The 26,239-nt window shown below is 66.1% G+C and overlaps 2 protein-coding genes across 2 annotated transcripts; both read left to right on the forward strand.

Moving 5' to 3' along the window:
• Positions 1–476: 476 nt before the first annotated feature.
• On the forward strand, positions 477–17,935 carry ATP6V1B1 (ATPase H+ transporting V1 subunit B1). Its single transcript, XM_074904203.1, has 14 exons — positions 477–634; positions 8,776–8,831; positions 10,569–10,667; positions 11,566–11,659; positions 13,467–13,544; positions 13,802–13,941; positions 14,581–14,682; positions 14,779–14,876; positions 15,523–15,646; positions 16,128–16,278; positions 16,674–16,756; positions 16,870–16,974; positions 17,423–17,552; positions 17,644–17,935. The coding sequence occupies exons 1-14, from the start codon at positions 544–546 to the stop codon at positions 17,808–17,810; spliced, it is 1,518 nt and encodes a 505-aa protein (XP_074760304.1). The 5' UTR covers positions 477–543; the 3' UTR covers positions 17,811–17,935.
• A 716-nt stretch (positions 17,936–18,651) lies between these two features.
• LOC141959841 (shootin-1-like) lies at positions 18,652–25,780 on the forward strand. The gene is made up of 16 exons (XM_074904132.1): positions 18,652–18,688; positions 19,301–19,374; positions 20,246–20,309; positions 20,450–20,544; positions 20,741–20,849; positions 21,662–21,759; positions 22,004–22,085; positions 22,293–22,387; positions 22,644–22,778; positions 23,163–23,316; positions 23,452–23,560; positions 23,948–23,997; positions 24,421–24,530; positions 24,673–24,726; positions 24,877–25,063; positions 25,659–25,780. Exons 1-16 carry the CDS (start codon positions 18,652–18,654, stop codon positions 25,778–25,780), a joined length of 1,575 nt encoding a protein of 524 aa, XP_074760233.1.
• Positions 25,781–26,239: the final 459 nt, after the last annotated feature.

The following is a 26,239-nucleotide window of genomic DNA, read 5'->3' on the forward strand; positions in this document are numbered from 1 at the left end:
CCGTACCCCAGCCCTCCCCCCGAGCTCTCCCCACCTCTGGCCCCGGTACTGCCCCAACCTCCACTTGGACCCCAAATCTGTCCTCACCCCAATCCCACCCCCCACACTCCCAATCCCACCCCAAATCCATCCCCACCCTAATCCCACCCCCAACCCACCCTCATGCCCCCCTCACCCTAATCCCACCCTAAATGCATCCCCACCCCAATCCCACCCCCTCCAACCCCACCCCGCCCTAATCCCACCCCCTCGCTCCCACCCCAATCCCACTCCCCCGCCCTAATCCCACCCCCCCACCCCCCAATCCCACCCCAAACCCACGCCCCCACACCTCCATCCCTCTCCACCCCTCATCCCACCCCCCCCAGCCCCCCCATACCCATTCGCTGTAGGTTTCCCCTCTCCCCCCCCCGGTGATGGGGGGGCCGCTCCCTCCCGCTGTTTACAGCCAACACGGGGCTGGCTGGGGCCGGACCCGGGAGGGGCGGGGGGGTGGGGGGGTACAAATCCCCGGGCCCCGCCGCCCCCCCAGCCCGCCCCGCCATGGCCGCCGCCCGGGTGCCGGCAGCAGCAGCAGCAGCCCGGGAGGGGGCTTTGGCCGTGACCCGCGGGGACCCCGGCAGCGCCCGGCTGAGTGAGTGCGGGGGGGCACGGGGGGGGCACGGCACCCCGCGGGGCCACGGACTGGGGGGCGCGGGGGGTACCCCGGGGTGGCAGGGATGGGGGGGTGGGCAGAGGGGCAGGTAGGGTTGAAGGGAGGGGCAGGCAGGGGTGAAGGGGGGGGCAGAGGGGCAGACAGGGGTGAAGGGGGGGGGCAGAGGGGCAGGCAGGGGTGAATGGGGGGGCAGAGGGGCAGGCAGGGGTGAATGGGGGGGCAGAGGGGCAGGCAGGGGTGAAGGGGGGGGCAGAGGGGCAGGCAGGGGTGATGGGGGGGCAGAGGGGCAGGCAGGGGTGACAGTGCTGGGGGGGCACTGGGGCAGCCCCTGGGTGCTGGTGGCCTCCCTCCTGCCCCCCCCCCCTTTGCAGGCAGGGGTCCTGCCCGCGCTGCCAGACCCTCAGGGTGGGGGGAGCACCGGGGCTCTGTGGGTCTCTCGGGAGCACCCGGAGCCTGTCGGGGGGCTGGGGGGGGTCTGTCACCCCTCCCCGGGGGGGGGCTGCAGGGGCTGTGGAAGGTGTCATGTGTTGTGTCCCCCACCCCCGAGGGCTGTGGGGTGCCCTTTCTGCCCCACAGCCGTGTCCATCTGTCCGTGCAGCTGCACCCATGGGTGCTGGCAGCTCCGTGTCCCCCCTGTGCACCCCCATCCCACCCCCCACCCCCCCCAGCAGGCTCAGAGGCATCAAGGACGTTTGCTGTGACCTTTGTCGGGGCGGGGGGGGTGCTGGGGGGAGCTTCGTCACCTCCCTCGCCCCAAACCGGGTGGCTCCGGCCGGGCACGGTCCCGGCTGCCCCCTCCCGCCTCGGAGCCGTGTTTACCGACAGCCAGGAGCCGGGAGCACCCATGGGTGACCTTCTCCCCGGCTCACACTGGGTGCCAGCCCGCCCCTGGGTGGCAGGAAGGGACCGAAAACTGATTTTTTGGACCTAAAACCAGGAGATCGCTTGCGGGCCCAAGGGCTGACCCCCGTGGGGTGGGTGGGGGTCACCCTCCCCGGGTGCTCCTGGGGGGGTCTCCGTGGGTTTTCCCCCTCCCTCGAGCTTGATCCCCGTGGCTCATGTGCTTTTTAAGGCAAAACCGCTCATTTCTGAGTTCCTTCCCGCCCGCCATGACCCCTGTTATTTTAGAGGAAGCCGTGGTTGGCCCCGGTGCTGCGCTGGCTTTGCCAGGCTGGCTTTGCAAAGCCGGACACCCTGACAGCCACATCCAGGCTGGGACTAAGTCCCAGTTGTGCCACCGCGGCGGGTCCCCTCCCCACTTGCCCCACGGCGATGCCCCGGCCCTGCCGCCGTCACGATCCCCAGTTACAGCTGGACCTGGGGGGGCACTGGGGGGCTGAGCTGGGCCGTGGGCTGGCAGGAGCGGGCAGAGCGCTGCCGGGGAGGCAGGAGGGGGGTGAGCAGCCGCTTCCCAGCGCTGCGGATCCGTTAGCACAAGTGGTGGAAGAAGCACTTCTCACCTCCCGGCCTTCGGCTTGACCCGTCTCTTGGCGAGGGGGGGGCTGCTGCCCTGGATGGGGGCTCTGGGGCTGTCTGGGCAAAGGGGGTGCCCCACGCTCTGCCCCACAGCTCGGTGGGGCCCCATGGGTCAAACACGGCCTGGGAGAGGCTCAAAGGTGATGGAGGGATGATGGAGGGATGGAAAGATGGATGGATGAGAGGACAGACGGAGGGAGGGAGGGAGGGATGGGTGGAAGGAGGGATGACGGATGGTTGGATGAGAAGAGAGACGGATGGAAGGAGGTACAGACGGATGGGTGGATGGTGGGAGGGTGGTTGGGAGGATAAATGGATGAGAGGATGGATGGATGGGTGGGTGGGAGGATGGATGGATGGATGATGGATGGAAGGAGGGATGATGGATGGATGATGAGAGGACAGACAGATGGAGGGAGGCACAGACAGATGGATGGACGGACAAGTGGACAGAGGGACAGAGGGAGCAGGAGCTCACTGGCAGAAGCCCAGGGACACAGTGGCTGTGCTGTGTGCCCGCAGCCCTCAAGCACGGTTTGGTGGGACGTGTCTCAGCTTCTCCTCTGCCGTGTCCAGACAGCCCTCGTTAGCCGGGACCCTCGTTAGCCGGGACCCTCATCTGCTGCCGCTATGCTGTGCTGGGTCTGGGGGCAGTGACAGTGCTGGGCTGGCCCCGGGCAGGGGACGGTGCCTTGGGACAGGGCATTGCCTGCTGGTGACATGAGGACCAGGAGAGGAGGAACCAGGGAGACCCCCAAGACCTTGGCACCCCGATTTGCCTCTCATTGGGGGGCTGGGTGCTGGGCAGGGGCTGGGTGCTGAGCCTCGGGGCCTGCAGGGGGGCTGTACCCTCAGCCTGTGTCCCCCCAACCTCTGTGCAGGAGCCGTGGGGGGCTCGTGGGGCTCAGCACCGAGTCGCAGCACGGAGGAGCGTTAGATTAATGGGTTTAAACTGCCCCAGGGGAGGCTCAGGCTGGGCAGGAGGAGAAAATGTTTCCCAGCAAGAGTGGTCCGAGAGTGGAACAGGCTGCCCAGGGAGGGGGGAGTCCCCATCCCTGGGGGGGTTTCAGGGCCGTTGGGATGAGCTGTGGGGGATGTGGGGTAGGGGAGAACTTTGCAGAGTCGGGCTGAGGGTTGGACTCGGTGATCCCGAGGGCTTTTCCAACCCGAATGGTTCTGGGGTTCTGGGACTCTGTGATCTGGGCTTTGGCTGATCTGCCCTTAGCGCTCCCGGCCTCGCCGCGGCACCGCGAGACGGGGGGGTGACACGGAGAAGACGCTGGGACCCCCTTTACCCTCTGCTCCAGGACATGGTGGCCACTATGTGTGTGTGTGGGGGGGGGGGGCTGGGGAAAGGGACCACCCCAGCCCCCCCCACTCCATCCCACAGCCCCACGGCATGGGAGGGTCCCCCCCAGCCCCACAGCTCCACTCGCCAGCGCTTCTCCTTCCCTCTGGGGGTCATATCCCCCCCTCCACCTCCCCAGATCCCACAGCCCAGCTGCCTCCTCCATCGGGGCCGAGGTCCGGCAGCCCCGCTCCTGCCGCCTGCCCCCACCCGCCTGCAGCAGCCAGCGCAGCAATTTAATTTTTTTTTTTTTAATTTTTTTTTTTTTTGTTGTTTTGGGGGGTTTGTTTGGTTCACGCTCGGCTGGCCCCGCCATTCTTTGCCATCCCTCCCATGACGTGCAGGTGTGTCTGGGAACCCTCTGGCCGCCGGGTCCTAATTAGTGGCATAAAGTGTGACCCCCCGCCGGGCTTTTGACCGGCTCTGCCGGGCTGGGACAGGCCGGTGGGTTTGACAGCGCGGCACAAAGTGACACATGGCACAATGGGCAGGTTGCGGAGGGGGAAAACGGTCACTTAGGGATTGTCGGAAAAATCCCAGCGTGGCCCCGGGGGGCTGCCGGGCTCCTCACCCGGCGCGGGATGAGGCCATCGGGTGATGCCAACATCCTGCCGTGCCCAGGGGACGGGTCAGCGCCCCGGGGACGGGCGGGATTTTGAGCTCAGAGTTGCTGTTGGAGATGGATTCACGGCCTGTCCCTCGCCACGGCCCAGCATTTTGGTTAAAAACTAGATGAAACGGTGAATGGCAGCCCCGGGAGGGGGGGATGGATGCAGGGTCCATCCAGCCCGGTCCAGAGCAGCCCACGGCCTTGTGCTGAGCGCACCCGGACCCCTCTGCCCCGTGGGGTGCCCGCTGCCCATCGCCGTGGGGTGCTGGGTGTGGGGCACCCCCACGGAGCTGGGGGACCCCCGGGGTGACTCAGGACCAGCTCCAGACCTACCTCTGAGCCAGAGGGGACAAAGTTTGGGGGATTTGGGGGCTATTTCTCAGTCCCGTTTCCTACCCCTGCCCCAGCTCGGTTTCCCTCCAGCGTGGGGCTGCAGGGGGGGGTGTGTGTGTGGAACCCCGGGCCTGTAATTTGGGGTGGGGGATGCACAGACCCCCCGGGTGGTGAACGGGGCTGAGCGTCACTCACCACACGCCCAGTCTGACAAATTTATCCCGAATCAGCCTCGATTGCCTCCATGGGGGGGGTGTAACACCCTTGGTGTTTTGTTGGTTTTTTTTTTTTTTTTTTTTCCAGGATGGGACCGGGGCTGTGCCCACCCCCTCGCCACAGTCCTGGGACCCCCAGTTCTTTGAGGGAGGGTGGGTGGGCAGCAAGTCCCCCCACACTCACACTTTAGAGCAGAGCCCGAAGGCAAGGGGGTCGGGGCGAGCGATGGGCAGGGGGCTGGGGAGGGCAGCAATTAGTGACGGGTGTAGTTGGGTCGGGTCCCCTTTTGTCACCGGGGGCCCTGTGTCCCCCCCCGGCCGGCCGCCGCGGTGGTTAGCAGTGCGTGAGCGTCAGGGCTAACGGAGATTGCATCTGACAGGAGCTGTGAATTTGGGGCTGGGGGTGTGGAAAGGGCAGGTTGAAAGACTTTTCTTTTCTTCTGAGCCCTCTCCCCGTTTCCCCCACCCCTCCCATCCCTTTCCTGCTCCCCCGTTGTACCCCCCGGCAGCCCCCCCCCGGCTGCCGCAGCCCACCCACCCCGCCGCTCCTCCCCTGGCTTGTTCATAACAGCTCAACGTCTTAATTATCGGAATTAGTGCTTTCCGGTAGCAGGGGTTCCCCCTCCTCTGCCCCAGCCCCCCCCCCTCCTCCTCCTCGCTCCCCCCAGCCTCGCACCCCTTTGCTGGGCTCTCCCTTGGCGTTGCTGTCGTGATTTCCTTCTCTATCGTGATAGAGCCCTTTGGCCGCGGGGGCTGGAGCGACGGAGGGTTTTGGGGAGGCTCCGGCTTTGTCGCAGCGGGTGTGGGACAGGCAGGGCCTGGCGGGGCCGGGGGGGTGTGTGTGGAGCCCCGGGGTTCCCCCATTTGTGCAGCTGCAGGTTCCTTTGTGGGAAATGGAATATTTTGCAGCAAAATCCCTTCGTGTGAGTTTAATTTTGTCATAGAGCCAACACCAAAGGGTTGCTGGCTGGCGAGGCGAAGCCCCTTGGAGTTTTGTCATGGGTTTTTCGGTGGAAACGGTGAAAAACGGGGAAATCGCGGAGCAGCGGTTTTTATCACCCCCCCGTTCGTTTCTCCAGGCCCTAAGCCTGTCTGTCCGTCTGTCCAGCCACCGGAGGCCCAGTCTCCAAAAGCCTTCTGTCGCTGGGGAGGTGGCCAAGCGCTGGGCCAGGCTGTTGGGGCTCCCCTTCATCTCCAGGAGAGCTTCAGACCCCCCTGGACGGGGGTGGCCACAGGTGACCCCTCCTGGGCTTGGCCCAGAAGATCTCTGGAGGTCCCCAGTGGCACCGGGGGGGACGGTGCAGGGATTGGGGTACGTTTGTGCCTCTGCCCTGGAGGTGGGGGGGTGGCCCAGCCCCAAAGACATGTGCTGGGGGGGAGGAAGGTGGGGGGGGACAGCAGCTCTTCCACAGAGGGGCTGGTGTGCCTGGGGAGGAGCCGGAGGGAAGGGTGGCGCTGCCAGGGACCCCCCGCCACCATGGGACAGGGGTTTCCTGCCTCAGTTTCCCCCTGAGGAAATGAGAGGAATGGGGCTTGGCTCCCCAAGAGGGCGGGGAGGAGGGGGGTATGTAAGGGGGGGGTGTCGGTGCACGGAGAGGTGGATGGATGGAGGGATGGATGGACAGGTGGGCAGATGGATGGACGGATGGACAGACAGATGGGTGGGTGGGTGGATAGGAGGATGGATGGATGGATAGAATGATGGACAGATGGATGGATGATGGACAGGTGGATGGACAGACTGATGGATGGGTGGATGATGGATGGATGGATGGATGGGAGGACAGAGGGATGGATGGACAGACAGATGGATAGAATGATGGGCAGATGGACAGATAGATGGACAGGTGGACAGACGGAAGGGCAGAGAGCTTGGCCGATGACCAGCGTCACAGCCGCAGGGCACCAAGCGGTGCTGCCAGCGGCTCCGACGCCCTTGGTGGGAGGGAGGCCAGGAGGGTCCCGAGGGGGCCGCAGCCGTCGGGGCTGGGCCGGGGACCACCACGCTGGAGGGAGCGGGACCAGCCCCGTGGCCCTGTCCCACGTGGGTGTCTCCCCAACAGCTGGGACGGCGGAGGAGATGCGGGGAGGGAAGAAAAGAGCCCGACAAAACCTGCCGGGGGAAGGGGAGCAGGCGAGGCGGCGGTTATTTGTTGGAAGGGGAAATAAAAGGCAGAATGGTCACTTTGGGAAGAAAGGAGACAAAAGGGAGGGAGGTTGGCGGCGGAGGGCCGGCTCCCGGCGTGCCAGCCCCCCAGGCTGCTGAATGGGCAGGAACTGGGTGTAACTGGGTAATGGGGAGAAGGCTAAGGGCAAAAATGGCAGGAATCGGTGGAGGGGGGATGCTGGGGGCCTGGTTGTGCCACGGGGGTGACCCCGGCATGGGGTACAGCCAGTGAGGGGTCAATGGGACCCGTCCCCCAAAAATAAAGTTGCCAGGGGTTGATCTGGCCCCGGTGTCGCCAGGAGGGCAACTGGGACCTGCGGCGTGGGGACCCGCATCCCGCGGCCGTGGCGTGGACCATCCATCCCTGCTGCCAGCCCGGGGGGGGAGGCCGGCGAGCTCGCCAGCTGGCCCGGTCCCTCCAATCCGATTAGGATCATGAGTCAATCAGAGAACCGGGTGTGAGAAGAGAGGGCAGAGGGATGAAAGGGCCCGGCGGGGTCAGCGGGGCCGGGCCCTGCCAGGGCAGGTGTTACCGTGTTGGACGCATCGGTGAAATGATCGAGGGGCCGGATCCGCACCCCGGCACCTGCACCCACCCACTCCCCACCCTCGGTCCCCCTGGCCTCGGGGGCTCATACAGGGCTTCATGAGGGCTGCCCCTCGGTGAGGGGGTTCAGTGTTGGGCCCCTCACCCCAAAAAGGCCATTGAATGACTCGAGCGTGGCCAGAGAAGGGCAACGGAGCTGGGGCAGGGTCTGGAGCACAGGTCTGCTGGGGAGCGGCTGGGGGAACTGGGGGGGTTCAGTCTGGAGCAGAGGAGGCTGAGGGGAGACCTCCTGGCCCTCTGCAACTCCCTGCCAGGAGGGGGCAGAGAGGGGGGATGAGTCTCTGGAGCCAAGGCCCCAGCGCCAGGCCCCGAGGGAATGGCCTCAAGCTGCCCAGGGCAGGGTCAGGCTGGCTCTGAGGAAGGATTTCTGTGCAGAAGGGGCTGTTGGGCGTTGGAATGGGCTGCCCAGGGCAGGGGGGAGTCCCCGGGATCCCTGGAGGGGTTGAAGAGTCGGGCTGAGCCAGCGCTGAGGGATCTGGGGGAGTTGGGAACGGTCAGGGGGAGGGTCATGGTGGGGCTGGAGGAGCTTCAGGGGCTTTTCCAACCCGGACGATTCTGGGGTTCTGGGATCCCCACTCTTCCATCCTCGTGTTCAGCCTCTGCGGTGCCTCCCTGCTCCTCCGTTACCCCCAGGGTTTCTTTGGAGAAATCGCCCCCCCAGCACCTTCATTTCCTCGCCCGTGCAAGGTCTCCCCCTGAATTGCGGGGTCCCAGGCCAGCCCCCCATGGCGGCGCCGCTCAGCACCCCCCAGCCTGGGTGCTCAGCCCCCACCCGGGCCGCGGTGCAAAATGCTGGCCCCCACCGCCCGCGTGGGGACAAGGGAGGCACCAGCATCTCCGCGGGCAAGGGGGGGGCCCGCAGTGGGAGAAGGTGGGGGGTGATGGCCCGTTTTTTGGGTAAAAAACCCCTTTCTGCACTGCCCATGGCCCCCTCTCCGCCTGGGCAGGATGTGGCTCTTGAGACGTGTTTTTTCCACAAAAAGTGGGGTTTTTTAAAAGGAGAATATTGGTGTTCTGAAAAAAATGTGCTGGGAGAGGGAAAATACTGACTTGCAGAAAGTGTCTCAGTTTGCTGGCGGGGGCAGGTGCTGCCTTCAAACGTCCTTTCTGCACGTTTTTTTTTTTCTATTTAAATGTTTTATATAACCTGAAATACAATTAATTACGCGACTAATTTAGTAAAAGCAACTCCTCCTGCCGGGTGGATGTTCTGGGCTGCCACTCGCAGGGACGAGGAGTGGGAGAGCAGGGGTGGATGGTGCTGGGCTGGGGCCCCCCCCTCCACTGCTGTCACGGTTTGGGGGGTCCCCCCGGGAGCCCCCCCCAGCTCTGGGGGCTGACGGTGTGTCCTTGCCCCCCCCCAGCCTACAGGACAGTGTGTGGTGTCAACGGGCCGCTGGTGGTGCTGGACAATGTGAAGGTAGGAGCCCCTCTGCCGGGGGGTGACGAGGGACACCCCCCCCCCCAACAGTGTCACCCCCCCCCCGGGGCTCTGTGGGGACAATTGTGCTGTGGTGGGGGAGTGTGTCCTGTCCCCAAGGCTGTCCCCTGTCCCCTCTCCCCTGCCCCTGGGGCTGTCCCCCATCCCCTGTCCCCTGTCCCCTTTCCCCCATTCCCTCTCTCCTGTCCCCTGTGCCCTGTCCCTTGTCTTCTGTGACCTTGCCTGAGATCTGTCCCCTGTCCCTTTTCCCCTGTCCCTTGTCCCCTGTATCCCTGCTTGAGGTCTGTCCCCTGTGCCCCAACCTGAGCTCCAGCTCCTGTCCCCTGTCCCTTGTACCCTGTGTCCCTGCCTGAACTGTCCCCTATCTCTTGTTCCCTGTCCCCTGTGTCCCTGCCTGAGCTCTGTCTCCTGTATCCTTGCCTGATTTGTCCCTTGTCCCCTGTACCCCTGTGTCCCTGCCTGAGCTGTCTCTTGTCCCTTGTCCCCTGTGTCCCTGCCTGAGCTCCAGCTCCTGTCCCCTGTGCCCTGTTCTCCAGCCTGAGCTGTCCCCTGTGCCCCTGCCCAAGCTCTGTCCCTTGTCCCCACATCCCCCCCACCCTCAGCTCCATCCAGGAGCCCGATCGGAGCCAGGCCACAGCACGAACCCAGCTCAGCCCGTCCCCCCAGCCCCGGGTGGCACCTCGGTGACACCCTGCCCGTCCCCAGCCCGGCGCAGGGGCTGCCTTCGCTTGGGTGGGCGCCGGCCACCTCGACATCCCTGCGTGGCCTGGCCAGCCGGGACCCTCCGAGGGCTTTTGTTGGCCGGTGGCTCGTTTCTATGGCCCCTTTCACACCCGGCCCGGCAGGATGGAAATTAATAAGCTCAATTTAAGAGCCAGAATGTGGCGGGTGTTTCCTTCGCTTTGTTGTCCTTTATGCAAAGGTCTTTATAGAAGGAATTAAAGTCCAAAGTTCACCGTGTCAGAGCCAGCCCGGGTGGCTGGGAGCGAGGAGGAGGAGGAGAACACGGGGTGTGCTGGGCAGGCAGCGTGGCTCGGGGAGCGAACCCCCACATTTGTCCCCAGAGCAGGACGTGTCCCCAAGCCAAGGGGCTGCAGAAAAGTCCCCTCCATCAGCCCTGAGGCTCCCGGCTGGGTGGGGGGGACCAGGGACGTCGGTGGGTGACCCGGGGGGGGGGGACGGGGGGCGGTGGCCTTTGCACCCCCCGGGTGCTGAGTCCCGCTTGCCCGTGTGAGGTGAAGGCAGCGTGATCCCCGATGTTGAACCTTTCACAGCTCGGGGAGGGGGGGATTATGGGGGGATCCAGTGGCTCCCTGGGGTCTCAAGTGGTGCTGCTCTGTCCATGGGGGATAGAAAATGGGGGCGGGGGTGTCCCCAGGGGATGTCACCAGCTCCTGGGGGGTTTATCCGGGTCTGTGGAACCTCTGAGGTGCTGTTTTATGGAGGGTCTGGTAGGAAAAGGAGCTCGGGTTTGTTGGTTGTCAGGTTCTGGGGAGCCCGGGGGGGCTGAGAGCACCCCTGGGGGAAGGGGGGGGGGCACCCTGCAGTGTTGGGGAAACTGAGGCACAGGGCACACACCTGGATGGGCAGCACCCATGAAGGCAGGGTGGGCAGGGGCGGTCTGGGGGGGGGCGAGGAGTGGGGGAAGAGGAGGGTGTGTGTCCCCCCACATCTCACCCTGATCAATGTGTGTGTGTGTGTGTGTCACCCCCCCAGTTTGCCCAGTACGCTGAGATCGTGAACTTCAAGCTGCCCAACGGCACCAGCCGCAGCGGGCAGGTCCTGGAGGTGATGGGCTCCAAGGCCATCGTCCAGGTGAGCCTGGCGGGGCTGGGGGGGGACACACAGTGGGGGGACACGGGGGGGTCTGGGGCTCTGTCCTGGGGCTCTGCATGAGAGCGGCTGGACCCTCTTGCCATCACCGCCGACTCTGCGGGGCTCGCAGCAGCTTTTGGGTGCCCAGAGCCCCCAAAATCAAGACCACCAAGTAGTTTGGGGCTGTCCTGACCCTGGGGGGGTCCACCCGCTGCCTCCATTAGCCCACCCAGGGCTGGGGGTGGCCACGCTGCCAGCCCAGCCAGGTTCGGGCTGGTGAAGTGCCAAACCTCGCTCCTCTAATGCCACCCAGACCTCTGCGGCGCCCTTTTAATCCTATTAGGGAGTCAGCCTGAGGAGGAAATAAATAAAAATAAAGGGAAAAATAAAAAATAAAAGGTGATTTTTTTTTTTTTTTTTCAGAAGCGGTGCTGTCGTGGGGGGGCTGAGTTGTGCCCATCTGTAGGCACAAGGGTGCTGTGGCCATCTGCATGCCTCCCCCCCCCCCCAACCCTCATGCCTGCTGGGTGCTCCCGGGGGGGCCCACCCGGCTCTAATTAAAGCAGCGATCCGGAGGTTAACGAACACAAACGGTGTCAAATATTATACGGCTCAAAATGCCCCCGGTCGCCCTGGCTGAGGCCCTTCTGCCGGGCTCGTTGCGTTAACGAGAACACGGGGCCCCCCCTCCCCTGGCTGCACCACCCCCCTCCCCAAGCCAAGCCCCTCAAAAGGGATTTTTCTTAACCCCGGGGTCTCTCCCTCCCTTTTATCGCTTCTCCCTGATGAGGTTTTCAGGTGGTCACAGATCCCCGGCTGCCCCCCAGCTCCCCCCCCAGCCCTCCGCGCCCGCTAATCCGGGCTAATTGCCCCCCCCCTCGGCCTCTTGCCCCTGCAGGTGTTCGAAGGAACGTCTGGGATCGATGCCAAGAAGACCACCTGCGAGTTTACGGGGGACATCCTCCGCACCCCGGTTTCCGAGGACATGCTGGGTAAGGCCGGCGCGGCGCTGAGCCCCGGCGCAGCTCGGTGCGCAGTCGGCGGGGTAACACCAGCGCAGGCAGCTGCGGGGCGGGGGGGTGGGGGGGCACAGGAGGTTTGGGGGGTTTTGGAGTCTTGGGATTCAGCTCTGCTGCTGCACACCCCTGGGCGTTGCTCTGCTGCCCGGGGAGAGTCACACCCAGCGGGGGCAGAGGGGACTAAAACGGCCCTTGGGCCCAGTCTGCCCAGTTATCCCAGGAGAAAAAGCCTGGCTTAGACTGGGACATTATTTCCTCGAGTGAGAGAGGGCGAACTTCACCCCGTGGTATCCTCGTTCCCTTGGGAGAGCTGGGGGCCGCCCAGCGCTTTCCCCCTGCGTGCCGACCCCCAAGAGGTGGCTGGGCGTGAGGACACCCCAAGGGACCGGCCACCCCCCCCCCAGGGCAGCGCTGGGTGCTGCGGACCCGTCACCCCCAGCAGCCTCCACTGGGACCCTCCAAGTCCATCCCAGGGGCCTTTTCCCACCCCCCCAAGCTCCTTGAGGGCCTCCTGAGGGTCCTGCAGCCCCCCCGGGGGGGTCGTGGCTGGTGACACGGGGGGCTCGTGGTCGCGGCGCGGGGGCTGGCGCCCGGAATCGCTGCCCGCTCCGTCTCCTGCCTTCTGACCCCGGCCACAGCCCTGCCTGCAAAGGGCAGCGGGAAAGGGCAGCGGCGTTGGGGACACACACACACACGGGGCGGGGGGGGGCAAGCGTTGAGCACGGTGACAGCCAGACAGGTGACCCCCCCCATCATTCCCCTTCCCCATGTCCCCCCCTCCTGGGTGCGCAGAGTCCGTCCCCGCTGCTCCCCCAGCCCCAGGGTTTGAGGGAGTCTGGGGCGGGGGGGGGTCCCCTTGTTCCCTCACCCCAAACAGGGCCGGGGTGTGTGTGTATGTGTGTCCCCCCCGCCAGGTGCCCCTTCCCTCCCCTCTGTGCCGAATGAAGCGGCTACGAGCCGTGGGTGCCCGGCGAGCCCAAGGTTACTGACCTTTCATGCTCCGTGCTCCCCGCGCCGTCAGCTTGATCCGCTCTGACACCGCGGATGCTCCCCCCGCCCTGGGGGGGGCCACGACAGCGTCCCATGGGGTGACAGCGGCACACGGGGGGGTGCTGGGGTCGGGGAGGGGGGGGCATCGCCGCAATCGATGCTGCGACTCAGAGCCGGTCGATGAGGCTGAGTGTGGAGGGTGATGCTGGGGCTCTGTGAGGGCCTTGTACCCCCCCCGGCTCTATGGGGGGGGTCTCGGTGTCACCCCACCTGCACAGGAGCTGGGCACCCCAATGGGGAGGGTGTGGGGGGGGTGGCTTGGATGGCACGAGGATGTCTCTGGGGTCCTGCCCCATGGGTGCGGTGTCACCTTTGGGTGACATGTTCGCTGCCCACCCCACCCAGGGGACATCCCCCCCCCCCCCCCCGCATCAGCCTGGGGGGTGCCCCAAGTGCCAAGGCCTCCCCGACAGGCACCCAGCGCTGGTACCCGCCTCCTGGGATGTGCTGCGGCACCCATGGGTGCTCTCCTATTCCCCGGGTTTCCCCACGGTGGGGTGGGGGGGGCAGGATGGCTCCCGGGTGCCCCCCCACGTCATGGGGGGCTCACGGGGGAACCCCAGCAAGCGCTGCTGCCTGTCCCTGGGCTCCCAGCACTGGGGCTGGGATGGAAACCCTGCGCCCTGGCCTGCTGGCGGGGCTCTGCAGTCCCCGGCTTTGCCCTCTGTGGCTACCGGGTTCAAGCGGGGGACCAGCAGCTTTTTTTTTTATTTTTTATTTTTTCTCGCAGGTCGCGTCTTCAACGGCTCCGCCAAACCCATCGACAGCGGCCCCGCCGTGATGGCCGAAGATTTCCTGGACATTAACGGTGACCGCGGGGCGTTGCTCTGACGGCTCCTTTTTCCCGCCCGCGGGTCTCGGGGGGACCCCCAGGAGGCGGGTCGGGGTGTGGGGGTGCTGCCTGGGGAGCCCATCGCACCCCAGGGCTGGCGCTGGGTGGCTGCGCTGGTGCAAGACCTCGCTTCCTCCTTTCCCTCCTAATTTTTAGCACCAATTGGGGCGATTCCTCCATTTTGGGGTGTCCGTCCCCCCCCCCAGGCACCTCATCTCCCCTCCCCGCTCCAGGCCAGCCCATCAACCCCCACAGCCGCATCTACCCCGAGGAGATGATCCAAACCGGGATCTCGCCCATCGACGTGATGAACAGCATCGCCCGGGGCCAGAAGATCCCCATTTTCTCCGCTGCCGGGCTCCCCCATAACGAGGTGGGTCCCCACGAGGGGGGGGGCTGAGCCCTTGTGCACCCCCCCAGCGGCGGGTGGAGGAGGAGGGGGAGGATGGAGGGGGCAGCGCGGGGGGATTTGGGAAGCCTGGAGCCCATCTCCTGCATCTTTCCTCCCTTCTGTTTGCTCGGATGGGTCAGACCCACTTTTTGGGGTGGTTGTTGGGTGCCCCAACCGCTCCCCCCCAACATCCCCCCCCCCCCCTCCCCGTGCTGGGCTGGTGCACACAGCTAAAGGGAAGCTCCTGGCCCCTCGTGCCTCAGTTTCCCCACCCGAGGGGGAAAACAAATGCTGCTGCGCCCAAGAGGGGGGTGAAGCGATCTGGGCTGATGTGGGGTGTCCGAGATTGGAGGGTGGGGGGGCCACAGACCACCCCATGGCCCCCCCCGGCACAGACAGTGATGGGATGGGAAGAAAAAACAGCCCTGAGAGATTGGGAGTGACAGAGGAGGGCGACCACGAGCCACGGCACGACGGGCACTGGGCCACGGCGAGTTGCTGCGGCTACCTGGGGGTGGGGGGGACCCCACCGCCCCCCAACCTGCGGGTCTGGGGGTGCCGCTCTCTGCTTGGCCCCCCCCCAAGATCTCTTTCTCCACGCTCCTGCCCCCGCGGCTGCAGATCGCGGCGCAGATTTGCCGCCAGGCCGGGCTGGTGAAGAAATCCAAGGACGTGGTGGACTACCACGAGGACAACTTCGCCATCGTCTTCGCCGCCATGGGGGTGAGTGTCCCCCCACCCCGGGACAGGAGGGCCCGGCCGAGCCCCCTCCTTGCCCCCCTCGGCCCCCGCTGACCGGGCCCTGCTCCCACCGGGCAGGTCAACATGGAGACGGCTCGCTTCTTCAAGTCGGACTTCGAGGAGAACGGCTCCATGGAGAACGTCTGCCTCTTCCTCAACCTGGCCAATGACCCCACGTGAGGCAGCCCGGGGCCCCGCCATGACGCGGGATCTCCTTCCCTCTCCTTCCCTCTCCTTCCCTCTCCTTCCCTCTCCTTCCCTCTCCTTCCCTCTCCTTCCCTCTCCTTCCCTCTCCTTCCCTCTCCTTCCCTCTCCTTCCCTCTCCTTCCCTCTCCTTCCCTCTCCTTCCCTCTCCTTCCCTCTCCTTCCCTCTCCTTCCCTCTCCTTCCCTCTCCTTCCCTCTCCTTCCCTCTCCTTCCCTCTCCTTCCCTCTCCTTCCCTCTCCTTCCCTCTCCTTCCCTCTCCTTCCCTCTCCTTCCCTCTCCTTCCCTCTCCTTCCCTCTCCTTCCCTCTCCTTCCCTCTCCTTCCCTCTCCTTCCCTCTCCTTCCCTCTCCTTCCCTCTCCTTCCCTCTCCTTCCCTCTCTTCCCTCTCCTTCCCTCTCCTTCCCTCTCCTTCCCTCTCCAGCTCCCTCATCTCCAGCTCGCTCTCCTCCTCCTCCTCAGCCATCACCCAGTCCCAGCTCAGGGGTGCCTGCTCAGAGATCCGGGGTCCCCGGGGGTGCCTGCTCCCCCCTGCCCACAGCTGCAGGGAGCCCGTGCGGCTCTGCCGGGCTGGGGGGGGACCATTGGGATTCGGGGTTCCCACCCTGTGCCCCCCGCAGGATCGAGCGGATCATAACCCCCCGCCTGGCCCTGACCACCGCCGAGTTCCTCGCCTACCAGTGCGAGAAGCACGTGCTGGTGATCCTGACGGACATGAGCTCCTACGCCGAGGCCCTGCGGGAGGTCAGCGCCTGGCCCCCGCCTCAGCCCCGCTCCCCGGGGGGGACACGCTGCGCTCCTGGGGTGCGCCCGGGGTGCTCAGGGTGCCCAGAACATCTGGGGTGCCTGGGATAGTTGGGGTGTTCAGAATGCCTGGGGGAGCTCAGGGTGCCCAGGACACCTGGAGTGCTCAGGGTGCTTGGGGTGATGGGGGTGTTTGGGGTGCTCAGGGTGTCCAGGGTGTTTGGGGTGCTTGAGGTGCTGGGGGTGCTCGGGGTGATTGGGATATTTGGGGTGCTCAGGGTGCCCAGGACACCTGGGGTGCTTGGGATGTTTGGGGTGCCCAGGGTGCTCAAGGTACTCGGGGTGTCCAGGGTGTTCATTTGGGGTGCTCAGGGTGTTTGGGGTGCTGGGGGTGCCCAGGGTACTCGTGGTTCTGGGGGTACTCATGGTACTTGGGGTGCTCGAGCCCCCCAGCGCCCAGCCCACCCGCCCCATCCCGCAGGTGTCCGCAGCCCGGGAGGAGGTGCCCGGCCGCCGCGGCTTCCCGGGCTACATGTACACGGACCTGGCCACCATCTACGAGCGAGCCGGGCGCGTGGAGGGCAGGAACGGCTCCATCACGCAGATCCCCATCCTCACCATGCCCAACGACGGTCAGCACCCCGGGGGGACGCGGGGGGGTCCCCGCAGGGTGCCCACCGCGCCGCCGCGAAACGCCGAATCGTCTGATTTTAACGGGTTCTGGGGGAGCCGGGGGGGTTCCAGAAGCTTGCTGGGATGCTTCTGGGTTATTTTTTCCCCAAAATCATCTCTCTGCCCCCCCCCGCCCCCGCTGGAGCGGAGCGCTGGGTTTCAGCCCAATGATGTTGTTGGGGGGGGTTAACTTGGGGGTCATGGGGGGGTGCAGTTCTCTTCCTGGCGATGGGGGGAACCGCCTCTTGCTCACAACCCCAGGCCTGTGCAGTTTCCCGGGGGCTCCAGTCCCCCGTGCTCGGCTGAGCAGCCAGATGTATTTTGGGGGTTCACCCCCCCCTTTTTGCCCCCCCAGACATCACCCACCCCATCCCCGACCTGACGGGTTTCATCACCGAGGGGCAGATTTACGTCGACCGGCAGCTCCACAACAGGCAGGTCTGTCCCCGCGCCCTGTCTGGGGCTGGAACCCCCCCGAGAGCTCCGGGATGGGGGTGCCGAGGGCGGGGGGGTGAATTTTGGTGTGTGGGGGGGTCCCTCTCGCCCTGCAGATCTACCCCCCCATCAACGTGCTGCCCTCCCTCTCCCGCCTTATGAAGTCGGCCATCGGGGAGGGCATGACCAGGAAGGACCACGGCGACGTCTCCAACCAGCTGGTAAGAGGCGGATTTTGGGGTGAAAGGGGCGGGAAATGGGATTATTTGTCCCTTCAGAGCCTTCCTCCCCCTCCCTGGGGCTGAGCCTTTGGTGCTTTTGGACCTGAGAGCTTATTTCTGGCTCCTCCGCGAGGTAAGGGGTGGGATGCTTTACCCTGGGGGGGGGCTACCAAGCCCCAAAGCAGGACCATAGCATGATTTTTTTTTTTTTTTTTTTTTCCCTGAGCAGCATTAATTCTTCTCTAAAATATAATTATACCTAACGTGGACGCTGCAGGGACCCAAACGCTTTGAAAAGCCCCCGCAAACTGACCCCCAGACTCGGGGTGTCCCCAAGGGTGGCCTGATGTTTCTCAAAGCTGGGTAGGGGGGAACCTCTGCTGCTTCCCCGCGCCCCCGCCCCGGCCTCGGTGGGTCACAGGCAGCGTCCGTCTGTCCCCCCCCGCAGTACGCCTGCTACGCCATCGGCAAGGACGTGCAGGCCATGAAGGCGGTGGTGGGGGAAGAAGCGCTCTCGCCCGATGACCTGCTCTACCTGGAGTTCCTGCACAAGTTCGAGAAGGAATTTATCACCCAGGGTGAGGCGGGATTTTGGGGGCCGGATTAACCCCCCCACCCCTACCCAGCATCTCCCCGCTGCTGCAGCCTCCCCCCTCTGCCTCCCCCCAGGTCCCTACGAGAACCGCAGCATCTTCGAGTCGCTGGACGTGGGTTGGCAGCTCCTGCGCATCTTCCCCCGGCAGCTGCTCAAGCGCATCCCCGAGAGCGTCCTGGCCGAGTTCTACCCCCGCGAGGCCAAAGCGCCGGGCCAGGGGCCGGCCACCACGGCCCTCTAACCCCCCCAAACCAATATTTATTTCGGGGGGGGGGGGGGGGGGGCAACCTCACTTCCCCCCAAACCTTTAGGGACGCCCCCTGCAGCAGGGCTCAGCTGCCAGGGCGCTGCGGGTCCCCCCCAAGGGGTGAGAAACCTCTTTTTTTTTTTTTTTTTTTTTTTTTGCGTAATAAAATCAGTGTGGTCACCAAAAACCCGCCCTGTGCTCCCAAACCTTCACACACACCCCCCCCCTCTCCGGGGGCTGTCCCCCCCCCCCTTCCTGCTTGCCCCCCAGGAAGCTGCCCCAGCTCCCACTCCTCAAACCGCGGCGCTTTTTTATTTTTAATTTTAAGACGAGCGGGGAGGTGTAAAGGCCGTGGGAGGGGGGTGTTTGCTGCGGAGCTGCATGGGGAAGGACGGGGGGGGGGTTTAGCAGTGCTGGGTTTACAGTTAGGCTCGAATTTAAAGGTCTTTTCTGACCTCAGCAGTTCTGATCAAAGCGAGCGCGGCCGGGGCAGAGCCGCTTTCGGTTCCCGGTGGGTTTTGCACCAGAATTTCGCCCCCGCTGTAAATACCGTCCCGCTCGGCTGGGCCTGGCTTTGCGTCCAAACCAAGGGTTCAGCTGAGTCCAGCTCTGCAGCCCAGCCAAGGGTTTGGCTGGGCTTGGCTTTGCGGCCCCCACCGAGGGCTCAGTCCCGGCCTGGGTGCTCGCCCCCGCCGGGGCCGGGGGTGCAGCCACAGAGGCTGCGCGGTTTCACTTCCCCGCTCTGGGGGTGTGGGGAGCGCGAGGCGGGCGCAGGGGAGGGGGGGCAGCACCCGCCGAGCTGGGGGGGCTGGGGGCCACCAGCCACACCGTAGCCATGGCCTGGGCCGGGGAAGGTGCTGGCCAGCTCACAGGTGAGTTGGCCATTGCGGGGGGGGGTCCTGGCATGGGGAGGGGCTCCTGACACGGGGGGGTCCCTTTGCTGGGCAGCACCCCCATCCCGTGGGTCCCACAGGGAGCCCCCACGTTGCAGGGGGTGTGAGGGCCCAGCAGGGGAGGGTGGATTACAAATGGGGGGGGGGTGTGTGGGGGTGTGTGTGTGTGTGGGGGGGGGTGTGTCCCCGTGTCCCAGATTCGGTCTGTGAGGGGAAAGGGGGGGAGGTGGGTGCCTGATTCCAGCCAAAACACCCAAAAGGGGGGAGCTGGGGAAGCACTGTGTCCCCCCCCAAGGAACACCTGGGGATGAAGCCGCTCCCCAGTCCTGAGCGCTGGGCCCCCCCCTGCGATGGTCCCTGTGGACACGCTCTGTCTGCACATGGGGGGCTGTGTCTGCCCCCCCCCGACCAGTCCCCCCAGTGCCCGGGGGTGCTGGGGACCTGCCCGTTTTCCTCAGGACACACCAGCGAGGTGGGGGGGTGTGGAGCGGGGTGGGGGCTCAGCAACCCCCTCACAGAGCGGGACGAGGCTGCGCAAACCCCTCCTGGGCTTCCACCTGCGCTGGTGAACCCTCCATGGCCCCCCCGCAGCCATCCCGGAGTCGGGCAGCAGCGAGGAGGAAGATGAGGAGGAAGATGAGGAGGAGGCGGCAGCTGTGGCGCAGGTATCGCTCACAGGCTCGGGTTTTGTTGTATTTTTTTCCTTGTGCCCCGTCACCCCGAGGTGGGGGGGTGGTCCTGCCATGCCCCCCCGGCTGTGGGCCCTGGGGCCAGGGGGTGCCGGTCAGCGCTGGCACGGGCACGCAGCCCCAGCGCGGCTGGAGGCGCCCGGGCGGCTCGGGGCTCACCGAGACCGGGCAACGCAATGCCAGTGCAACGCTAACACAATGCCAGTGCAACGCTAACACAATGCCAATGCAATGCCAACGTCACGCCAGTGAGATGCCAAGATGACACCAACATGATGCCAACGCAACACCAATGCAATGCCAACACAGTGCCATGGCAATACCAACACAACGCTGTGCCAAGGCAATGCCATGCCGTGCCAATGTAATGCCAATGCAATGCCAACACAAATGCTGTGCCAACGCAAGGCCAATGCAATGCCAACGCAATGCCAATCAATGCAGTGTCAGCGCAACACCAATGCAACACCAACACAATGCTGTGCCAACGCAACGCCAGCACAGTGCCATGCCAACGCAACACTGTGCCAACACAACGCTGTGCCAATGCGAGGCCAACACGACGCCAATGCAGTGCTGTGCTAACGCGATGCCAAGGCCGTGCCAACGCCGTGCTAATGCAAGGCCAACACCACGCCAATGCCATGCCATGGTAATGCAGGGCCAACGCCATGCCCAGGCCGTGCCAACACAATGCTGTGCTAACTCAGTGCCAACGCCATGCCCACGCCATGCCATGCTATGCAATGCCAACGCCGTGCCGAGGCCGTGCCCCCCGCGGTGCCGTGCCAGCACAATTCCAACCCGGGGCCGTGCCCCGCGATGCCACGTGCGTGTCTCTCCCCAGCAGCACCCACCCCTGGCGCCCGAGGCGAGCGAAGCGGAGGAGCAACTGGCCAAGCTCGAGCAGGGTGAGCCCCGACCCACCCCGCTGGCACAGCCCGCTCCGGGCGCTCGGTGATGGGGTCAGCCGGAGGCGGGAGGGGGGACACAGCCCGGCGGGACCCCTCCCCTGGCACCGGGGGCTGAAGCCGGCCGCGGGCACTGGCAGCGTCGCAGGCGCTGCTGGCCGAGCTCTCGGCGCTGGAGACGGAGTTTGAGGTGGAGAGGACGTGCCGGCAGCAAGCCGAAGCCTACGCGGCCCAGGTAGGGAGGGCAGCCTGTCCCTGGGGGTGTCCTGTCCCCCCCCTCAGCACCCTGGTACCCACCACCGGCCCCTCGCTGCGGGTACAAGGGTGCCGGCGCATCCCCCCCTCAACACCCCCGGCTTGGTGGGCGCGGTTGAGACCCCCAGTTCTTGCGGGGGGGGGGGGGGGGGGGGGGTGTCTCCATCACACCCCAGGTGAAACAGGAGAACAAGCAACTGAAGCGGCTCAGCTTGGCCCCCCCGGACCCCCCCGAGGAGGGGCCCCCCGAGGAGGACCCCGACCCTGTGCAGGAGCAGCTCAGGGGTGAGCCGGGCTTGGGGGGCGCCTGGCTCATCCTCATCCAGAAACAGCGAAGCCAGAGGCAAAAAACACTCCCCCCCCCCGCGCCCCCCCCCGGGCCACCCTGGTGTCCCCTAAGCCCGGTTCAGCAGCTTTAGGCTGAGCCTGGGCCTTGCTCTGGGTACACAAGGAGAAAGCGACACCGAAACGAAGCGAAAAAAGGGAAATGAAAGAGAAATGAGGGCTGAGCTCCTCCCGCCCCGCAGTGCCGGGGGGGGGCTGGGGGGGCCGGGATGCACCCCTGGGAGAGATGCACCCCCTTGGTGGTGAGGACGCTCTGCTGGGGGGGGGATGGACCCCTGGGGGGGATGCCCCACTCCAGCCAACCCCCACCCCTCTCCCCCATCCAGGCGATGCTGGGACTTTGCCCTGGGGGGGCTGGGGGGCAGCTCTGGGGAGAGAGAAGGGTCCTGTGGGTCACGGTGCTCCCCCCCCCCATCCCCACCCCCACCGGGGGTCTGTCCCTCTGGGTCACCCCCCAACCAGCGTCCAGCACTGGTGTCACGGCCAGGAAGGGGGTGACGTGGGGGGTGTTGCTGTGGCCCCACCAGCCTGGTCCTCAGGGAGGGCTGTGCCCCCCCTTTCCCACCCCCTTTTGCCCCCCCTTGTCCCCCCCCTTTCTCACCCTCTGCTCTCCCTTTCCCCCCCTCTTTTCTCACCCTTTGCTTTCCCTTTTCTCACCTCTTGTCCCCCAACCTGTCCCCCACTTTCCCCACCCCTTGTCCCCCCTTTCCTGCCCCCTCACCGCCCGCTCTCCCCCCCCCCGTTGCCCCCAGACCTGCAGCAGAAGATCTCCTGGCTGCTGGCGCAGCGGAAGGATCTCACCGTCCAGCTCCAGGACCTGCAGCGGCACAACCAGCACCTGCAGGACCAGGTACCACCCCCCACCCCCCCCCGGGGACCCCCAACCGAGCAGACACCCCCCACCCCCCCTTCCAGAGCCCCCCTTCACCCTCCTTGTTCCCCCCCTTCCCCAGCTCATCCTTGTAGCTCCCTGTAGTTTTGGGGGACTAGACCCTCCCCTCTGTCTCCTGGATGCCCCCCGGGGGGGTGGGCACGGTGGGGACCCCCCCCTAGCTGAACCCGAGGCTGAGGGGGGGAGGTTTGTCCTCTTGCAGCTGGAGATGGGGCAGGGGGAGCAGCAGCGCCTGCGGGCAGCCCTGGCCACTAGCCAGCGGGCACTGAAGTCCTCCAAGAGAGGTGAGTTGGCTTCTCCCAGTGCCACCAGTGCCACCCAGGCTGCTGAACTGGTGCGGCCAAAGGCCACGCTGAAGCGCTGGGACCTGCAGCCGGGTTGGTGGGGGGGGTCCCCATCCACAAGAGGTGGTTGTGCCTGGGGTGCAGGCACCCCCCCACCCTGTCCTGGTGTGTCCCCCCACCCCCCCGACCCCCCTTCTCTCCCCGCAGTGTCCCAGCTCGTCGCCCAGGATTACTGGGAGACACTGGAGCAACTGGAGCTGGAGCAGGACCTGCGCCTGCACGCCGAGACCTTCGCCCACGAGGTGCCCATGGGTGCTGGGGGGGGGGCACAGCGGGAGGGCTGCTTGTTTCCAGGGCCAACACCCCAAAACTGAGCCCGCTGCTGGATCCCGAGAGGGTGGGGACGCTCCCCCCCCCCCCCCCCCCCCCCGCTGTGATCCTCTGGGGTGAAATCGGGCGCTTTTGGCTCCCCTGGAAAAAGTGGGAGGTTTTCTCTCATCGGGGTGAGCCTGAGGGCTCAGTCTCCCCCTCCCTGACCCCCCCTCACCCCCGCGGCAGATGCTGGTGCAAAAGAAGGAGGCGAACAGGCAGAGCGCGATCCTGCTGCGGAGGGGGGGGCCCAGCGCCCAGCTCCTGGCAGCCCTGGGGGAGGTGGGGCGCCTGGCGCGGGCGCTGGAGGAGCAGCAGCAGCGGGTGAGTCCCCGAGGGGAGGGGGTGACACTGGGGGGGGGCTGTTGGGGTACAACACAGCTCCAAGGCTGCTGGTGGCTCTCCTGGGGCGCGGGAACTGGCGGCGAGCGGGATCAGACCCCCCCCAGCACCCCCACAGGTTGTTTTTGCCGTGAATTTCCATCGTCACATTTCAGGTCCCACAGCTGGGCTACCATGTCCCCACACTGGGCTACCAACCCCCACCTGGCTGAAAACTGCCCTAAAAGGAACTTGAAGTTCCTTATCGAGTGCCAATTTTTGGGGGTGCGAAGCATCTGCATCCCTAGATGGGGTTGATGGGGAGGGGAGGGGGGGTCCCCAGCTCCTGGGCTGCACCCAGCCCCCCCCCGCGCCCCCCCCGCCCAGGTGAAGGAGCTGGAGGAGCAGCTGGCGAAGCGCCCGGAGCTGGAGGAGCTGGATCTGGCCCGAGCTGCCCTGGCCGCGGCGGAGGATGAGAACCTGGAGCTGAGGAAGAGGCTGGGGGAGGCCGAAGGGCGGCTGGCGGGGCTGGAGGAGGAAGGTGGGTGGTTTCCTCCTGCCCGCTGCAGGCAGGAGCTGGCAGCGATGCTGCCTGCCCGTGGTTGCCACCGTGGGCTTGGGGGGGGTCCCAGCACCCCCCCCTGCACAGCACCAACCCCCCCCCCCCCCACGGCAGTGGGGTCACTGCAGAAGAAACTGGCCCGTGACCCATCGCCCCCCCGCACCCCGGCTCTGCCACCGCCGCCACCGCCGCTGCCACCCCCCGCACCCGCTGGCCCTGTGGAGTAAGTGACACCGCCGGACACCCTGGGGACACCCTGGTCACCCCCGGCCGGGGTAGCCCAGGGGCTTCCAGCTCGGTTCTGCCGAAGAAAATAAGCCGGGATGGGGGGAAATGTGGCTCCCCCCAACCCCACCGCTCTTGCCTGCCAGGCCTGGTTGTCCCCAAACTGTGCTTGGTTGTCCCCAATCTGTGCCAGGCTGTCCCCAAGCCGTGTCCGTGCATCGACCCAGCGGGAGGCGCAGGGTGTGGGGTGGGGACAGACCCCCAGGGGATGTTGGGGTGGGTGAGCTGGGCCCTGCTCCCAGCCGGGGGGGGTGTCCAGGCGCTGGGTTTTGGGGGACAAGGGGTGCAGCTCGGCCGGGCTCTCACCTCCCCTCTCCCCCCCCAGCCCGCTCTTGGCGATCAGGCAGAGGAAGGGGCTGGCAAACCCACAGCGTGGTAAGTCCGTCCCTGCCCCCCTTCCCCAATCCAGTTGCACCTCGGGGGGGTCCTGTGGCGTGGTGGGGACCCCCTGGACACAGGGGGGATGGGGTTTCACTGGGACGGGGGTTTGCCAACCATCCATCCATTCGGCCATCCCCATCCATCCAAAACCGCTGGTCCGGGGCCCTGTTGTGGGGCGATGGGCACCCTGCCCCCCTTACCCCCCCAAAAGGCTCCCAGCACCCCCCATCCTGCCCAGTGCGGGGGGCAGAGGAGCCCTGGCAGGGTCCTACCGTGGGTCATGGCCGGGTTTGGCCTCATGGGAGGGACCCCTGGGGCACGGGGGCAGCACGGAGAGGGGGGTGGCAGCTCCCCTCCTCAGCAGGGACCGGGCCCTGTCACGAGCGCGCGGGGTCTCAGCGTGTGCTCCCGGCGCAGGCAAACCAGAAGCTGCTGATGTTAAAGCTCGAGCCGTGCAGGAGATGATGGAGCGGATAAAGAACGGGGTGGTCCTGAGACCCGCCAAGGACCGGGCACCCCTGGACCAGGTAGGCTGGGGTCTGGGCTCGGTCGCTGCCAGATTTGAGGGGAAGTGTCCCCGGGGAGCCCCGGGGGTGGGTTTGAGGGGGCATCAGTAACCCCCGGGAGGTGCAGGATGCGGCTGCATCTACCCCCCCCCCTCTCCCCCAGGCTCTGATGCCCGGCAAACGGAGCAGCGCGGCGCTGGAGCTGCAGAGCATCCTGGTGAGCGGGGGGACACACACCAGGTTGTCACACAGCGGGGGACACGGTCCCCCCCGCTGCAGCTGTCCTGTGCTGGGGACATCCCGGCTGGCTGGGAAGGTGTTCCCCAGGGTCCCCCCTCAGCCTCGGGGTGCTGCGTGGTGTTTGCAGGGCGCCATGAGGAGGGCAAGCAGGAGGCGCAGCGGGCGGCAGAGCGGCCGCCGGGGCAGGGACAGGGACAGGGAGCTGGAATCCATCCTGCAGCGCCGGCGCCGGGCAGCTGATGCCACCCTGGGCACCCCCGGCCCCCCGCGGCAGGACGGCCACAGCGCCGGGGCTGAGGGGAGGCAGCGTCCCGGTACGGAGCAGGGCAGGGTGGGGAGTGGCGAGGGGGACGGGGGGATGAACCCCCCCAGGCGGAGAGTGGGAACATCCCCATGGACCCACAGAATCCTCTCGGCTGGAAAAGCCCTTGCAGCTCCTCCAGCCCCACCATGACCCTCCCCCTGACCGTTCCCAACTCCCCCAGATCCCTCAGCGCTGGCTCAGCCCGACTCCTCAACCCCCCCAGGGATCCCGGGGACTCCCCCCTGCCCTGGGCAGCCCATTCCAACGCCCAACAGCCCCTTCTGCACAGAAATCCTTCCTCAGAGCCAGCCTGACCCTGCCCTGGGCAGCTTGAGGCCATTCCCTCGGGGCCTGGCGCTGGGGCCTTGGCTCCAGAGACTCATCCCCCCTCTCTGCCCCCTCCTGGCAGGGAGCTGCAGAGGGCCAGGAGGTCTCCCCTCAGCCTCCTCTGCTCCAGACTGAACACTTGTCCCCTCACTGATGCTCCCTGGTCCCGTCACTGGGACCGGTGACAGGGCGATGACAGGGGGTCCCCACGGGCCTGGCGGGTCTCACCCCGCTTCACATCTCTCCTCTCCCTCTCCTCTCCATCCGTCTCTCCCCAGGGGAGGAGGACACTGGCACAGCTCCATCCAGGGATGAAGACGAGGTCCCGTTCAGGGCCCGGGTGGCCAGTGGCCTCCCCAGGACCCGGCCCCTCGCAAGGGGTACAGGGGAGCCAGGGTAGAGGCAGCTGCCCCCCCCCCCCCCCCCCCCACGTTGCCCTTGACCCCGCAGCTTCCAGCTCTCACCCTCATCTTCCAGCAGCTTCCATCCTTTTGTTTCTAATTAAAGAGAAGTGGCACGACATCCCGTCCCCTTCCGTGTTGTCACATCTGTCGGGCGAGGGGGTGGCAGCGGGACGGGGCTGGAGCTCCACAAACTGCCCCCAAGAGACCTCGGAGTAGGAGCACCCACCCTCCTGCCGCCCGGACGTGGCACTTATTGGTGTGTCCCCCCCTCTTCACCTCCGCGGGGGGAAGTCTCTGTATTTAAGGAGGCAAATGTCCCCCCCCCGAGCTCTGACCAAAGGGACCTGGGCTTGTGTTGGGGTGAATTAAGCTGGGGTGTGTCGTCCCCCCCCCTGCTGGATGCTGGACGCTGGGTGCTGCTGGTGCTGGCTGGGGGGTGCAAGACCCTTCTGGGT

This window comes from Athene noctua, chromosome 4, assembly GCF_965140245.1.
Source record: "Athene noctua chromosome 4, bAthNoc1.hap1.1, whole genome shotgun sequence".
NCBI classification, from domain to species: domain Eukaryota; kingdom Metazoa; phylum Chordata; class Aves; order Strigiformes; family Strigidae; genus Athene; species Athene noctua.

Excerpts from the sequence above, each read along its gene's own strand:
- ATP6V1B1 (XM_074904203.1), top strand. The coding sequence starts at position 544 with ATGGCCGCCGCCCGGGTGCCGGCAGCAGCAGCAGCAGCCCGGGAGGGG. Across the intron at positions 8,832-10,568 it reads TGGTGCTGGACAATGTGAAG|TTTGCCCAGTACGCTGAGAT; the intron begins GTAGGAGCCCCT and ends TCACCCCCCCAG. Across the intron at positions 16,757-16,869 it reads GGCAGCTCCACAACAGGCAG|ATCTACCCCCCCATCAACGT; the intron begins GTCTGTCCCCGC and ends CTCGCCCTGCAG.
- LOC141959841 (XM_074904132.1), top strand. The coding sequence starts at position 18,652 with ATGGCCTGGGCCGGGGAAGGTGCTGGCCAGCTCACAG. Across the intron at positions 19,375-20,245 it reads AGGCGGCAGCTGTGGCGCAG|CAGCACCCACCCCTGGCGCC; the intron begins GTATCGCTCACA and ends GTCTCTCCCCAG. Across the intron at positions 21,760-22,003 it reads ACCAGCACCTGCAGGACCAG|CTGGAGATGGGGCAGGGGGA; the intron begins GTACCACCCCCC and ends GTCCTCTTGCAG.